At 38.8% G+C, this 16,712-nt stretch overlaps 2 protein-coding genes across 12 annotated transcripts in view; one reads left to right on the top strand and one right to left on the bottom strand.

The window, feature by feature from the left end:
• Nucleotides 1–1,767: 1,767 nt before the first annotated feature.
• LOC117416930 (elongation of very long chain fatty acids protein 1-like) overlaps nucleotides 1,768–16,712 on the top strand; it is a 42,711-nt gene continuing 27,766 nt past the window's right edge. For 2 of the 3 annotated variants that reach the window (XM_059034975.1, XM_059034976.1), the window contains exons 1-2: nucleotides 1,768–1,826; nucleotides 2,020–2,062. The gene's annotated coding sequence lies outside the window, so the exon portion shown is untranslated. The remainder of the gene's footprint in view (nucleotides 1,827–2,019; nucleotides 2,063–16,712) is intronic. The other variant, XM_059034977.1, reaches the window with a different exon arrangement.
• Nucleotides 3,885–15,252, bottom strand: LOC117416931 (MOB kinase activator 3C-like). 9 transcript variants are annotated; one of them, XM_059034981.1, is made up of 5 exons: nucleotides 15,009–15,252; nucleotides 11,804–12,857; nucleotides 8,075–8,738; nucleotides 6,874–7,076; nucleotides 3,885–4,467 (listed from the first exon to the last, which is right to left on the bottom strand). In XM_059034981.1, the coding sequence occupies exons 3-5, from the start codon at nucleotides 8,490–8,492 to the stop codon at nucleotides 4,438–4,440; spliced, it is 651 nt and encodes a 216-aa protein (XP_058890964.1). In that variant the 5' UTR covers nucleotides 8,493–8,738; nucleotides 11,804–12,857; nucleotides 15,009–15,252; the 3' UTR covers nucleotides 3,885–4,437. The 9 variants fall into 9 exon arrangements, with proteins under 9 accessions (XP_058890964.1, XP_058890965.1, XP_058890966.1 ...); XM_059034982.1 differs by having other exon boundaries at nucleotides 11,804–12,715; XM_059034983.1 differs by having other exon boundaries at nucleotides 11,804–12,642.

Raw genomic sequence — 16,712 nt, 5'->3', positions numbered from 1 at the left:
AGGCGCTTATAAATTCCACATAAGCGCAGAGCAACTTTGAAATGTCCTTCGTGGGATACCGTTAACTCAACCACATTTTTGTCGACAAAACTACCGTATGTTTTGCCGCCATGTTGGTAATTTGGTTCAAGATTTTGGTTCAAGTGTTGGTTTTGGTAGTGACAGAGGCACATTTTAATGATCCAAATGTGGTCTGATTACATTTTCTATATGACTCGTAAACCTGCTCTTTCGATGGCCATCTTTGCACATTTGATAATGTTAATAATGGGGTCAGTAAAAACAACCCGAGGGTGAAATGCAGGAATAATATTAAACTTGAAGAGCTCAGACAACCCCCTCCCACCAGTAATTAAATCATTAAAAATGTAAAGCACTTTGTATTAACTGTCTGAAGAATTTAAATATATATATAGTGCTATACCAGCAGATTTACCATGTTATTTAATTTTTAGAAATATCTCAAAAGATACATTTCACAAATACTGGTCCTGTTATCATGTAAACATGAGGGGAATGCATGTTTTTGTTAACAGTATAACTGTTAGGAGCTGCTTCATATTACTAGAGTGCTACACGGCCTGTATTTACTTACCTGAAAGATATTCAAATGGCCTAGAGCTATTTAAACTATGCTACCCATGAATGATTTGCATACAGACCTACTGAATGGTTTTCTAAATGGGTAAATGGGTTACAGTATTAAAATTAAGACAGTCTGATATTCCCAGTAAGCCCTCTTTGCATACCCATACATGCCAACAGTCCCCATATGGTCTGGATAGTGCCGATTTCCTAACAAATGTCCTGCGTCCTGATGCAGAGGAAGAAAGTCTTGGTATTCATCCTTTATCTGTTTAGCGGCTGCTGACCCTTGTGCACTGCGTGACATATATCATATCCAGTCATATTGGAGAAGTGTATTGTTTCATCACTGCTGCTGCAATATGATTTGATGTGTGTGATGAGTAAAATGTGGGAGCCAATGGAACGTGAGGGACTGGAGTTAGCTACACCCATCATTTCCATACAGCATTGGATGCACTGATTGAAGGTTCTGAGATATTCTATATTAAACAAAATCAGCCTGTCGTGTCAAAAATGGCATCTATGAAAGCAACAAAAAAAGTGATAATTTAACACTGACTGGAGTAAAAAATAATAATTTATTTTGCATAGTGCAGGTGACAAATCTGCTGATCACTAACTGATACAAAGGTAAGAACGCTTCATTGTGATGGTCATGTGGTGTTTAGTTGAGGGGAGGGGGTAAGTCTATTTCTTACATGATAATGAGGTAACTATTTTCTGTTGAACACATCCAAAACAGAACAGGTAGGCTATGCAGACTGGAACAAAATAAATAAATAAATAAATAAATAAATAAATAAATAAATAAAACCTATCAGTCTAACCATTAACCCAGCTAGACACAATTTATCTGCACTATGAAGTAACCAATAGCTAGTACTCCAAACACTTGTCCAGCTGCATCTCACTGGTTACCTGGCGCCTAGACTGCTCAACCTACAATCATAAATAAATCTGAGACTAACAAAAAAAGGTTATTTTAATCACAGTTGCTATTGTTATACAAATTAACCGTCACATTCATCTAACTTTAATTTGTCCATCTTTAATGGAAACTTTAAAACCATAGAGCTCCTTTATTTTCATATGGGTGTAACCTCCCCATAGACTGACATTATGCGCGCGTCGTGCGTTATTTTAATATGAACTCTCGGGCGCGCGCCCGTCCTAACATGACGTTTTCTCTCATGCGCTGCAGTCTGCGCAAATGTTCCTCTCTGTTTACGCTTGTATCAGTAAGTAATGAACTTTATTTTAACCATACGTACCTTGCTGGTTAAACTACACCGTCCGTTCAGCCATAGCAACATTATATATATATATATATATATATATATATATATATATATATATATATATATATATATATATATATGCAATAAACCTTTATTATTAAAAACACACAGGTTCATTTTGTTTCTCTTTTAGGATTCCATCCGGACTCCTCCCAGCTCCCTCGTCCTTCACACAGGTAAGCACAATGTTTAATTTCTTTACAGAAAACGTTTTAAATATTTGTTTGAGTCCATCTTAAGCATGCGTTTTTTTGTTTGTTTGTTTGTTTGTTTGTTTGTGTTAAAACGGTTAAAACGGTCTTTGCGAAGTATTTAAGGTGTTGTTTTACGCGTGTATAAGTGACGAGTTGTTCATCACAATACAGCAGTTTTAACAATGCAGATAATGTGTGTGAGTGGGTCAGTGTGAGAAGTATTCTCACTGGCGCCGCAGTGGCACTGCTAGTGAACTGTGAAGCTGACAAGCTCACACTCTGAAATACTGTATTGAGACAACAAACAGCCAGCAGAACATTGATCTAGGCAGGACTGCCTTTCAGGTACTGCGCCTTGTAGCTAGCATCTGTGCTAACCTCTGACAAGAGTCTGATTAATTAAATACAGTATGTTTCCACGTTAAAGGATAAAGTTAATCCCACATTCTATGTTTGCAGAGACTTCGAAATTAAGTACAAACAACATAATGCTTGTGGGGAATTAGACTGGAGTGACATTGTACCATATTCTTTTCTGTAGCAGGAGCTAAACAAATGTGTCTTTTTTTCATGTGGAATTTAACTCCATAGTAAATCAACAGGCTTCCAGTGAGTTTACTGGTGAACTGCATTTCCCACTTCCTTCAGCCACTTCCTACATCACTCTTTGTATTCTTTAGTTAAAATATCACAGGAAGTGGTTGAATATGATCGACAGGCACAAACGCAGTGTGGAAATGGCTCCAGCTCTCATGCATGGTCTCATGAGATTACGTGGGTCACAATCAGCTGAAGACAGGGAGAAAGCCCTCAGGCCAAGCCACCATCTAGGTAGTACATTTAAAGTCAATTTTTCAGTTAAACCTTAAACACTCACAAATACTTGTATTTTTATAACAAATTGGTTTTATTTGTAAAACATAAAAGAAATACATTATCTGCAAATATATTTAAGTGATAAAGCTTTTTTGTGACCCTCTTGGCAGTAGAATCAAAAACACAAAAACACAACACTTTAATTTTCCAATTTTACGCTTAAAAAAAATGTAAACTGGGATAGATGCTGTTAAGCTGTGCAGGTGTTCTTCAGTTGCAGAAATTTACTAACCGATGGTTGAGAGCAGGGGTCTCGGTGCTATTCAAATTCTAGCCTTGCACTTAAACAAGTTGAGCAGGTCATTCCTGGAAACATGCTGCATCACAGAGGACTCCTCCTGTATGAAGACATTCACATAATATAAACTGTCAGGAGGAGAATCACAATTTGAGTCTCCATACAAGTTCTGAGAGGTGTCTCTGAGATTGTGATGAGGAGTGAGGGAGTTTGTCAGCTGGAAGAGGCTCGGTACTCATGAAATGGTTTGAGGAAGCTGACAGCCCATCAGATACACTTAACAGGTCGTTGTTGGCTTATTGGCTCAGACAATTACCCCAAACAGAGGGAGCTACAATATAATACAATTACAAAATGCAATTCACACGTACATTGAAACCAGCCTCCTTGCTAAATGTAATCAACTACATTAAAAACATATTTAAATAAGTACATAAAACTGAACGTTGTGTCTTTTATATAATGCAATAAATTCATTACTTGTTCACATTCCTTGTACCGTCTGTTTTATAGTTTTGTTTTAAAATAAACTGCATTTGGTAGTCATTTATTATATATGTTACAATGTTATTAGGATTAGCCATACCTGAAATTAATTTTGCTGACAAATTCTACAGGCTGCTCAGAGAAAGCAAACTTACACTTTCAACCTTAGATCATGTAAGTATATGGTACCTCTTTCCATTACAGCCACATTAAAGCAGACATGGTATTAAAAGGTGAATCCCAGAGTAGGGGTGTGCCGAGACTCATATTTTCTGTTTAATTACCTTCAAGATGGATTTGTTTTCAGGTATTAAATTAGTCAAAACATGCCTATTCATTAATGTGTTCATTTCAAAAGAAGAAAAGCTGAACTTCCCTCACCTTTACAATTGAGTACTAATCAATGACAATTCACTTCCACATTGAGTGTTACCTATACAGGGACTATAAAGTAACTTGGCCACTTTGTACTTTTGTTGGTTTTAATGTGAAAGCCTTTCTCAAGGTGGCCATATTAAGCAGTTGATGCAGTAGTACTTGCAGGCATTGGCTAAAGCCCGTTATATCAAATCATCTTATTTTAAATACTTTTTTGGGACTTATGACATGAACATTTGAAGTGTCAGAACGTTATAAGAAATATGATCGATGTATCATATGTGTGACAATATAAAGTAAAGCCAGATATTTTTTATGTAAAGACTGGCAGTCGGGTAGCTTTAGCCTAACAAGCTCCATCCAGGTCCTGTGGTCTCAATCAGGTGCAGATCCTTTCAGTCATTGCTTTCTGCAAGGCACAAGGAAAGAAACATCTTGTTAGTTTTAAATCATTAATGTCCTTTTTGTCATGTTCAGTATCATGTGTCTGTTTCTCTTGTAATATTAATATGCTCTTCATATTTCAAACCATGCATTAGATGGCCTGTATTTGTGTTCAGTTCTGCACTATATTTTGCATCCGTAACTGTGGTCCATTGAGCAATCCAGTTTGTACCAAGAAAATACAGTATTCCCCATGCAATGTTGTGAAGCTGGCAGATAAAACAGCCCCATCCCAAAAGAGCACACAGTCAGGCTTCAAGCTAGTAAACAGAGCTGTTCTAAAGTGCCATGTTCTGGAAGATGGAACAGGTCCAAGTAAATTAGCTTGTTTTGTTATGAAAGGAGTATTTTCCCCTGAAGCTCTAAATGATCTTTTAAAGCGGATTAACTACATTGTGACAGTATTATTTATTGTGCAATTGAATTGTATTATCCCATAGAGTGGGATAATCTGTCAGCATATTGTATTTTTTCATATCCATTCTCCAAAACACAAGAAGAATTGTTTAATAACCTGTTTTAATAACGTCTGATTGGTTGGCACCCCCCAGTTTATGCTACGGAGTCCAGGTCCTTTATTCAATAAAAGATTTGAATGCAGATCAAAGATGACGTTCACATGAGAGGAGCACAATAGCACCCCCTAATGTTCCTCCTAGGAAACATGCTTTCACCCTAGAGAGGTCTGAATGATCTGGATAGATGTAAATCATTATTAAATCTATATCTGGCTTCTTGTTACTACTTCTGTAATTCCGTAAAGTCATTAAAACAAGGTTGTAATGTCACTGTGTCTCTTTAGTCCAATCTGTTAAATTACACATTTCCATCAGAAAGCTGCTCGAACACCTCGTATCTGTGGCCGTTAGAAGGAAGGGAGCAATAAGTGAATTCCATTTTAATGAACAGAACTGAAATATAAGATAATTATCGTAGTGAGAAAAATACAGGATATAAAAATCCTAATTTCAAAAAGTGAATATAAAGGCCTGATTTTAATAAAGGCTGCTTCCACAATAACAATCTGTTACACAAACAGCACACACATACACACACAAACAATATAACTGCTGAGGGGGTGGTCACAAAACACTGATATTTCATTCATGTTTTCTTCTTCCAGTGTGACACATATTTAGGGCATGCCTGTAACTATGCAGTCCTGTATAGATATCGCCCCATTGCTCTAAATTAGAAGGATAGAAAGATCATCTGAAATCACATTTGGTTTATGTCATCATCTGTATCTGTAGAATACAGGACACCAAATACAAGACTCTTAAGCCTGATAGATGTCTAGCTGTAGAGTTAACAGGTAGTGAGCTGCACACTGCAGATCTAGGTAATGGCAGCTTTTCCAGATTTAGTTCACAATGTCAATTAGATAGAGCTAAACTAGCAGAGTTTTTTTTTTTTTTTTTTTTTTGGTCTTATAGCGCAGGTTGACAGATGATATTGGCGCCTTTTGCACAGTGAAAGTCCTGAACTGATTCATGCATAAATGTCACAGTGCTAAATAAAGAAAGCAGCCCCTTTCTAACCTGGCATTTCATTCTCTAGCTTTACTGCATAACATCTTAATTCTGCCTAGCCGTATCCAAGCTGTGAGGCCTTTAACATTACATTGGCTCACGTGTTTGCTGTTAGTTAGCCAAGATCTTAACAGATGAGCAAATCATGGGTAATGTAATGGCGTGTGTTATCACTGTACATTTTTAGCAGCAAAAAATGTTATTAAAATGTGTTACACTGATCATGACTTTTAAAAAGACTATCAATATAACAAATTGCTAGAATTGTTTTATCAGTCCCCTACAATTACTAAAAACTAATACAAAGTTAAGCCTAGAAAATATGTTTTTGGAAAGGGGGCTTGGAGGCACTTGTTCAGATTCATAAGTCTGTGGAGCAGTGGCAAAGACTTTTGAATAATTCACTAACAAACCTTTTCTATTTTCTCTTTTTTGGAATGGGTCAGGAGAGTTCAAAACACTGACGCCTCTCTCTGATACATAAAGGAATCTGGCCTTTTTAATCTTCTTGAAATTTGAATGCTCTTTCTGAATTCTTCACGCGTCAGGACCTCATTACGGAGTGGAAATCAAAGCACCTCCACTGAACTGTATGCTGAGCTGCTTTTCCTCCCTGCTTATTTTATGTTGGTGACCTTGATAGGAGAGGGATAATGACTGGCTACACCCAGGCACAGTGCCTGCAGGGTTACATGAGCTTCTCCACAGAGTTCCACAAAATTGTATTTGTGCAAACCGTGCGGGATAACTTGGGACCTAAGCCATATTTTTACAAAGGCTTGTCCATCTACAAAAATACTGCCATAGCTCAAGGTTTGTTCCCTGTCACCGCAGCTCACCAGGGGCTGCAGCTCTGAGTGCTCGATGAGGCTGAACTCCGTGATGAAGTAGTAGTAATGCTTGTAGCAGGTGTTGACGTGCGCCTCTGCCCCCATGCTGCAGATGCTGTCGAAGTGGTGAATGTAGACGTGGACGAAGACTCGGAACAGCCTGCTCAGAATCTTCTTGCACACTTGCTGGAAGTTCTTGGGGAATGGAACCCCTGAGAAAGCAAAGACATCAGTCAGTGAGTTTAATCTATCCCCAACCACCAAGTCACACCGCTTTTCAAGTTGAGACTCACTATTGTAACTCCTGTATTGCACTGTCGTTTGTAATTTACTGAATCTCTCCCAATCAGCCCCCAGCTCTCACTGTGATACAGCTCTGGGGGCAGTTGGGAAATAAACGTGGCTGATCTGTAATAAAGCTGACAGCTCTTCCTAATTGTTTGAATCTGTTAAAATGCCAGCAGCCTGCCCTGTCCTCTGCTCTCTCCTCCTGTATAGGGGACACAGATGACAGACAGCTCCACTATTGACATTAATATGTCATTTCTTCTCACCCAAATGATTTGTCTCAAACTGAAGCGCAGTGATGTAATTAACCCCTCTGTGACCCCCGCGTGGTTAATCCTGAGTAAATGAGGTGATTGTCATCCAGGGATTCCCAGGTAAACAGCTAGGGTTCACACACATGAGCTGAGGCTGAGTGGTATTCAGTCAGTTTCCTTATTTGTGTTTGCAATAACATTTGCAACAGCTGTGCATAGAACAGCACACAACAATTTTGTGCTTTGCAGTGTTTTGGGAACCTCTGAAATCCAAGTCCCTACTCACTAACCAGCAAGCCAGTCACCGAGGCCCTTTACCATTCAGAGTGGCTCCCTATCTGGGTTTACAGTATTGTACTTGTAACACAGGAAAGTGGAAGGTTTTGAAAAGTACAAGATATCTCCATATTTTACCAAATATTCATGGAAACAGATCTAAATACTGCCACTGTTTACATCACTAAAATGTGGACCAAGGTACAAAATATGTAAAATGACACAGCATAGTATTATAGAACTACCCCCATTTAGACAATTTGAAAAGCACATTTGTCATGTTAGTGTTAAAAATCAGTTGAAAAGACTGAATGGTCTCACATTGCCCGAGTGTACACGGAGTCATATGGTAACCCTATGTATATGGGAGATCGAATGGTTGCACAACCCACCTACTCTTGTGGGGAAGATGTCCTCGTTGTTGATGAGCGTCTCTATCCAGTTCATCAGTAGGCTCATGTACTTGAGGGCGGGTAGCTTGGTGGGCTTCTTGTACAGGTTGTTGTCTTTCCAGCGGTACTCATAACGCTGGCCCCCGGACATGACTGGGCAGGAGCGCTCCGTGCAGAACTCGCTCACCGTGCCGTAGATGAGGTTGATGCGGTTGAAGAAGTCCACCACGTGCACAGCAATCCAGTCATTGATGTTCTCTCCCTGGGGGAGCTGCACCACACTCCGCAGGTCCAAGCCAGACTTCAGAGACGCCTGCGCCTTTTTATACAGCTCGAAACGCTGGGTCCCGGGTTCAAATCGCTTCCGAGGCCGGAAAGTCTTGTCCTTGCTGAACACCTGGCCCAGGCACAGATCCATGTTTTGGGGGGTGGTGGGGGGTGGGAGGGCTTGGAGTTTGTTGGGAAAAACCAGTGGGGATTTCTTGGGGTTTTTTTTTGTCGAGAGAGAGAAGAAACGTATTTACACAGTCCAGGGTGAAATGTATTCAGTTCTCCCAGTGACTGCAAAGAAAATGCACAGTATCTTAGTAGAATATCCAAATGTTTTCTCTTGGATAGTAAAGCGATTTATTTTTCCTGCGAAACCCAGAATGGAGTGAATTTTCTGTAGGGGAGGGGAATAAAAGAATATTCTGTAGAGATTATGTAATTATGTTTTTATATGGCACTCTTTTGAAAAACAATAACGTTAAGATGTACTGTGTGATGGGACAAGATAATAAACAGCCTTTCTGTGAAAGACAGCAACACAATAAGCTTCTAATAGACATCGGCAAATCCAGTTCAACTAACTACAAAAAAAATGGAAGTAAAAGTTACAAAGGAATGCAAGAAAAGGTTAGGCATGCCTTAGTTTCAACATTTATTGAATAATATGAATAACACTATCCTTGCTGTGCTTATGTTATAGGCTGTAGATGGCACCATCAAGTGTTTGGTGCTTCATTCAACAATAGTCAGGCTAGCAGGAGATTGGCATTCATCATATAAGTAAAGAATAATTATACTTCCTGTGATTCAGATCTCTACTTCCTCCAGATGTGTGGACAGAACAAGCACAGCAATCTGCGCACAGGAAACCGGGATATGGGTCGTGATTATTTACTGTATGTAGGGGGTGCATGGGAATATCTCACTGCATCCTCCCCTATACTTCAGTGAGTGATTACTGACCAGACCCAAACTTGCTTAGCTTCTAAGAGAGGGCAGGATTAGGCTGCAGACACTCTCCTCAGTGTAATTATTAAATAGTATCTACAGTACAGTTTTCAAAACATCCGATGTGAAGGTAGCATAGTACTGCAATTCAGGGTAAACATATGGAATAATAAAATAAAATTGAAGGGAAATTGTATTTCTGGGTAGCAAGACATACTGGGATGTGAAGTCAAGTTCTTCAACAGGTTTCATTACACCGTAAGGATTATTATTATTATTATTATTATTATTATTATTATTATTATTATTATTATTATTATTTTAATAAAGTGAGATACAATCAAGCATGGTAAAGTGCAGATACTACGGGTAGGTTTGGATACTGATAGTTCATTATGCAGTCATTTTAGCAACACAATATACTGTCTGACTAGCTGCTAACATGAGCAAAGACTGAGTTGAGCAGTAAGACAGTGTTCTATAATAGAATGATACAGATTCTGAGCCATCGTCAGATCATCTCAATCTGTACGTCGGTGTTTACAATCGAATGAAATATTGTTTACAATAATATGGCAATGATATTTCATCAACAGAGCTCCTCGCACAGAGCCTTGCACCTGAGGAGTGAGTCATGAGCTGAATGCCAGCCTCCTCTGATCCCCTGCAAACAATAGCACTGTGTGGTGGGAGGCTAGGTCAAGGACCAAAACCACACAACGGCACGAAACAATACGTCCGCTGCATTGAGCTGTGATATAGTTTGGATTACACAGTCACTGGAGCAAGCACTGTGGGAAAGTTCAATGTTAGAAACAAGAGGAACTGTGTCCCTTCTGTTTTGACGGTGATACTGTAGTTAAGCTTATCACAGTACCCAGCAGTTCAGGAAGAGCATTCAAAGGATAGCTAAGCTTATAGCTAAGCTGATTACAATACCCAAATTATTAAATGTGTATATATATATATATATATATATATATATATATATATATACTGAGCATCAAAATAAACTTATCACTTATATTTGAGCATCAAAAGAAATGTATAAAGATAAAGAAGCTTATATTTGGATAAAAATAACTAACTCTGTTTTAGAGCCGGTGCAGTGACTTTTTATTGTGCCGATTAACAACTGACATCACGAAGATGCTGCAAAATGATCTGTCGATCTTGGGCAGGTGCTGTGACTGTTGGTCTCCCAGTTCTTGGTTCATCATTGACAGAGTGTATCTGGTTATACCATCTCGCCAGGTTTGAAATTGCTGGCTGTGAGCACCCAAGACGGCAAGCCACAGTACGCTGCCCTTGTCCAGCCTCCAACATGCTGATTGCACAAAGGCACTGCTCTCTTGACAGACGTGGCATATTGTTTTTTTTCTGTGATTTTCTTTATTGCTTTTATTCAAGCTTGCAATTCAACAGCTGAAATCATTCCATATCCAGTGTACAATCAACTGTCTCACTAATTAGGTGATTAAGTGCATATGCTTCAGTCAGTCACTCAAGCGTGTCAAGGTCAAGGATGAATGGTCGAGTGATTAAAAAGAAACCAAAAACATTTCATCAATGTCCATCATTTATATACCATATTTTTTTTGAAAATAAATGTGTTATAATAGCGATAAGTTTCTTTTGATGCACGTTCTTATGTTCTTATGTTTCATAATATATATTAGGGCTGTGGAGCGATTAAAAAAATAATAATCGCGATTTAATCTTGAGATTTGAAAAAATGTATCTCAGTTAATCTTGGTTTTAATCGCACATTTAATTGGTACAATTACTGCATCCATCTCATTTAAGTTTGTTTTATTACTGATGCTATTATTATTATTATTATTATTATTATTATTATTATTATTATTATTATTATTATTATTATTATCCTGTATAGTTTTATATTTATTTACAATCCAGCATTGTTGATCAATTGTTTGAACCAACTGCTAAATCACAATGGAGTTAGTATATTACTCGCTTTACTGCATTTACAGTTATCAGTTTCCTTTACTGTTTCCTTTAATCATAAACTGATGTTTTTCATTGCCGCTTAAATAATAATAATAATAATAATTTTAAATTCTCTTTTCGTGTCTGAGAAGCCAGTGAAGTGTCTTGGGAGATGGTAGGACGGGGATCTAAAGGACACAGTTTGTGTGGGAGAAGTTAGACAACAAGCAGTGGAAGGGTTGAAGAGCATAGACAGCAGCGCTTTACCGGGCAAACTAAAACTCTGGTGCTTTCAGTTTGGTCTACTGCCGAGGCTGCTGTGGCCACTGACTGTGTACAAGGTTTGTTTGACAACAGTAGAGAAGCTGGAAGCTTTAATCAGTTCATACGTCAGGAAATGGTTGGGAGTTCCACGCTGCCTCAGCAGAGTGGGACTTTATGGTAAAGGAATACTGCTTCTACCAGTCTCCGCTTTAACCGAGGAGTTTAAGTGTGCCAAGGTTTGACTGGAAATTACATTAGTAGAGGCACGCAACAAATGCGTAAGGGAAGCATCACCTGTATTGAAAACTGGAAGAAAGTGGGCGGCAAAGAAAGCCATGGAAGATGCAAAGGCTTCCCTTCGAATTGGTGATATCATGGGGCAAGTTCAGCTTGGAAGAGGGGGTCGGTCTCAGTTCAGCTCCTCCTACATGGCACAAGGCAACCCCAGCTCAATGGTTCCTCCGTAGTCAATGAGGTGCAGAAGCAGGAGGAGAAGATGAAGTGTGTAAAGGCCGTTTCCTAGGCCAAGCAGGGAGAATGGATGAGATGGGAGAGTGTGGAACAACGCAAGACTGGCTGGCAAGACCTATGAACAATGGAACAGAGCAGGATCAGTTTCTTCATCAGGTCCAGCATACGATGTTCTCCCATCACCACAGAACCTAAACCTCTGGGTAGGAGAGGATCCCTCATTTCCTTTGTGTTCATCACCTGCAACATTAAGGCACATTTTGACAGGATGTAAGGTGGATCTTAGCCAAGGACATCTTACTTGGCACCATGACCAGGTGCTGCGATGTTTGGCCTTAACATTGGAAGACAAGCGTAACATGACCAATAAGTTGCCACCAGTTCCATCAAAACATTACACACAAAAGACAACATTCCTCCGCCCAAGAGAGCAACCGCCAAGAAAAGGTGTTAATACCAATCCTCGCCCAGGACAGCTGGAAGCTGCTAGAGATTGGAAAATGCTGCCAGATTTTTCCACCACTAACCTTCTGTCAGATATTGTCTTGTGGTCTGGATCAGACTTCGTTCAATCCAAACGGTTGTCTTACTGATGCACTCGGGAGACCGCACTGTGGTTGATCCCCGGAGCCAGCATCGCAGCCATTGTGTGTGCTGATATGCTGCGGAGGCAAAATAAGCTGATCCCTGGAGCCAGCATTACACTTCAGCCATCAACACCAGGCAGAAGGATATCTACATCGTCAGATGGAAGGAAACGCAAGTGGATGGAGACGCAGATGGATCACATTAGTTTACTGTAAAGCTACGTCTTAGTTGGTGCTTATCTTGGCGAAAGCCGAGTTCAAATCAGCATCAAGTTTTAACATCTACACTCCTGTAATGGAAATCATTATTAATAACTTGAAATTGCTTAAATAAAACAAAACATTCACTGAGTAACGGCTGTATCGTCCATAATTGTAAATAACATTGTTTAAAAATAAATGTGGTTATTGAAATAAAACAAAGGTACAATGTTAACGGGTCTGCAGTTGGTAGCTATCCAACATACTGGTTACATTTAATTTGATTCATGGGTTTGCAGGGATCCTGAATTTCTAAAAAGTACTCTGTCGAATCTGACGGGTTTAATTTGTTGTTGTATTATTGATGTCTGTAGCAGAAAAAGTACTAGATAGTGTATTTTGAGAAGTGAAAGCATGTTTAGCATGCAGGTGGTACAGCAGACTAGATGCACTTCTGTGATTACTGGAGCTCACTTTGACAGCAGATACAAGTAACCCTCTTTATATCCAATGTACCTTCAAAAAGTTTAAAAAAAATAAACGTCCCATTCACAAGTCCTTCAGTTTGAATGCTTTGCTACATAATGCCGTTTTGTGACTTATTTTATATTTAAACGATGACTGCACGTATTCAGTCCTGGCATGCACTAAAATGGTGCCGCAGGAAATGAATTACTGTATGCCAAGAGGGACAAGACAGTGCAATTAACGTGCGTTAAAAAAATTAATCGCCCAAAAAATTAACATGTTAATCACGTAAGTTAACTGCAATTATTGACAGCCCTAATATATATAAACTCATAGTAAAACCAGGAACTGCTATGCAATGGGAGTCTTCTTTTCATCTTTGAAAAACTGTACTGGGTATCTGAGAGACAGCATATCCAATGAAGAGTTTAGACGGCTCTCCACAAAAATGGAACCTCACAGCCTGCATCGAGCACACTGTGTTTTGTAGAGATTGTTAACTGTACAGACTCATTATGAGGCTTAGAGAAACCAGTCTGCAGTATTGGAAACTCATTATTCCCTTTTAGTGGTACTCAGAAACAGCTATTCCAAGAAAGGAAGAGAGAAACAAAGAACACACTTACATTGCCCAGAGATAATGAGAGGGGGTGAGCTCTTCATTTACCGGTATACATTTTAGAACACAAGACATATCTTGTCTTGCAAGTTGAATTCAATGATGTGTGTGTACTGTAGCTGTGTTAACTTTATGTAACCACTTGCTTAGGTCTTTGTCTTTGTGAACTGGTCAGATCCAAGCTTTATGGGTTATACCATCTAGATACTAGGCTAACAATTTCAGCAAAAACATCCTTTTCAACCACCTCTAAAAGCTGAATATCTCAGTTAGTTGTAAAAGTCCAAGTTTGAAAAGTGCTGTAGAAACACGTTAAGAACATACTGAAGCTGCAATCAGACAGCAGTAATGATGAAGGCATCACGGATGACAGACATAGCTGAAACATATGTCTACTTGCCTCTTAACTTTTACATCAGTGTTTGCCTTTTATTTTTACATTAGTGTTTAAAGTTAAGGGTAAGTTTTCGTACACTTTATTTGATTAATTTTCATGAGATATAGCTAGGATCAACTGGAAGGGAATGGCAAAGGTGGACTTCAAAACACAGACAGCTCTTAAAAGATAAAAAGATGTTTAAAGTGTACCGTACAGTACATGCAAATCAGCTGGCAGCCAGGTCTTTTAAACTAGAAGAAACTAACTGAGCAATCAAGCTTTTTGCAACAAGATAAGGATTATTTAAGGAAGAGAATGTACAGTACAGTTGAGATTCTGTTTTTTTTTTTTTTTTTTTTTTTCTCTGATCGAACACTAGTCACTTGTTTAGCAACAAAACTGGGGACAATGTTGCTGTTGCTTGTTCCTGGGCAGCCAGCCATGCCAGACATGCTCGGTTCAGGAGTTTGTAAAGAGCAGCTAGCACTCCTGTCTTCACGGTGTACAGACATTTTAATGTATGATACAAGCCTAGAATTTCCCTTTTAAGCAATTTCTTTCTTCAGTATAACGATGGTCTCCTAGGCTCAAAACATGTAACTTGTGTACAGCACCACTATGAGATAATGCAAGTCAGGTAACTAACTGACTCTAAAAAGACTCACGGACGCCCCCTGAAAGACAGGCGTTGTGAAACTTAAAATGTACATATTACTTAAGAAACAACAAAAAAAACCAAACAGTCAGTAAATAAAAAACTTTCAGTTGACTTACCTGGCCAGTTTCCTAAGAATTACATACAGACAGGAATGTACAGTCTGGAGCCCACACTTGTGTGTTTGAGAAAAGCCTGAGAGAACTCACTCGCCCCCCCCCCCCCCCTTCTTCTTCTTCTTCTTCTTCTTCAGGAACAAAGTTACAGTGCCGTGTACTTCTGCTGTGGAAACTCCCCTCAAGACCAACACTCAGGGTCTCTTGAGAGTCCTGCAAAAACTCCAAACTGCCTGGGAGAGAATTCACATACCGAAAAAAAAAAAAAAAATTGTTTGGCCTTTTTTCCTGTCAGTGATGTCATTTCCTGATTTTGTCAGCAGTCCCAGCTGTCTGGGTGTGTACAGTATGTGAGGCCCAACTTTGAAACCAGCGGGGAAATTGAAACTTCAGGCGCATTTTCTTTCTCTACAGAACATTTTACAGTAAATGTGTTTTTCTATGTTACTCCAAAAAAAGGTATCAGCTTCATCATCCTATTTTCTTCTTTTCCATCTCTGAATGGAATACAGCTAACATAATTGTTCTCCTCGTACAAAATACAGAGAAATATCTCTTGCAGTCTGAAATGAGAACCAAATTTGAGTGTGGGGACGGGTAGAAAGACGTACAGAAATGTCTGCAAAATAAATTATATCCTATCATCTTAGTCAAAATACACAAGAGTGCTTGAAATGTACAGTGTTATGCTCATTTTATTTTGAAACAACTTGCATAACTGATATAGGTTACACAGTAACATATGACACTTTGGAGTAAATGGCCTCCTCAGATACTCAGCTTTTAAAGGTGGGTGAAAAGGACATTTTTGCTGGAATAGCTGGTAAATAATGATTTAATCAGAAATAACCATAGTGGATTACATAGAATGCAGATAACAGGATCTAAGTCAAGAAATTAAATGGTATGATAATGTAGATCACACAGTATAAGGTGTTGCTTTAGGGTTAAAAACATAATAAAAATGTGAGTTGGGTTTCCAACACTGGCTTCAATATTGGTTTAACACAATAACATACTGATCGTTCTACCTTTTATTAACAGTATAATCCAGTTTCGTAAGGACAGATCAATTTTAAAATGGATTTTTTTTTTTTCATTTATATCTACCACAGGGAGTTCCAGGCTGGCTTTTTGGTTTCTCATCCGTATTTAATTTACAGCGCTGCAATTTAAACAGATAATAATAGCTGGGCTCCCAAATCACAATTTTATAGATGAATCGAACTGTCTGAGGAGTAAATAAGACTAGTTTATATTGTTAACATAAAACCTTGTACAGGCCCTTAGGAGCTGAGGTGTTGCTATGGGTAACTTAAGAGAAAGTGAAGGAGGGCTGTACCCGCTTCAGTTTTAGACTGGAATTTCAAGTTATTTCTATGGTGTAACTACCCCATTCGTAAAAGCATATACTAGTGTTATATGTAATGTGGCTGTGGTAATCAAGCAAAAGCATTTTGTCAAAAGTCCCACTTTTCTGAAATCAGGAATAACATGTTTAAAGTCTATGACTTTCTCTTATTGTTAAAGAAACTAAACTGGATATTTCTCTGACTAAGTACCATAACACTGCTACAGGGGTTTGATACTTTTCAGTTGAATCCTTGTAACCACTCACAATTCCGCATGGTAACACTGATGGTAACAAGGCACTTTAGGAAACCATTCCAAAAACAAATGTAACCTGTACTATACACAAACAAAAAC

The sequence above is a fragment of the Acipenser ruthenus genome, chromosome 12 (assembly GCF_902713425.1).
Source record: "Acipenser ruthenus chromosome 12, fAciRut3.2 maternal haplotype, whole genome shotgun sequence".
NCBI classification, from domain to species: Eukaryota; Metazoa; Chordata; class Actinopteri; order Acipenseriformes; family Acipenseridae; genus Acipenser; species Acipenser ruthenus.
The sequence above is the reverse complement of the archived record's forward strand: the minus strand, read 5'-3'. Positions and strand labels throughout refer to the sequence as shown.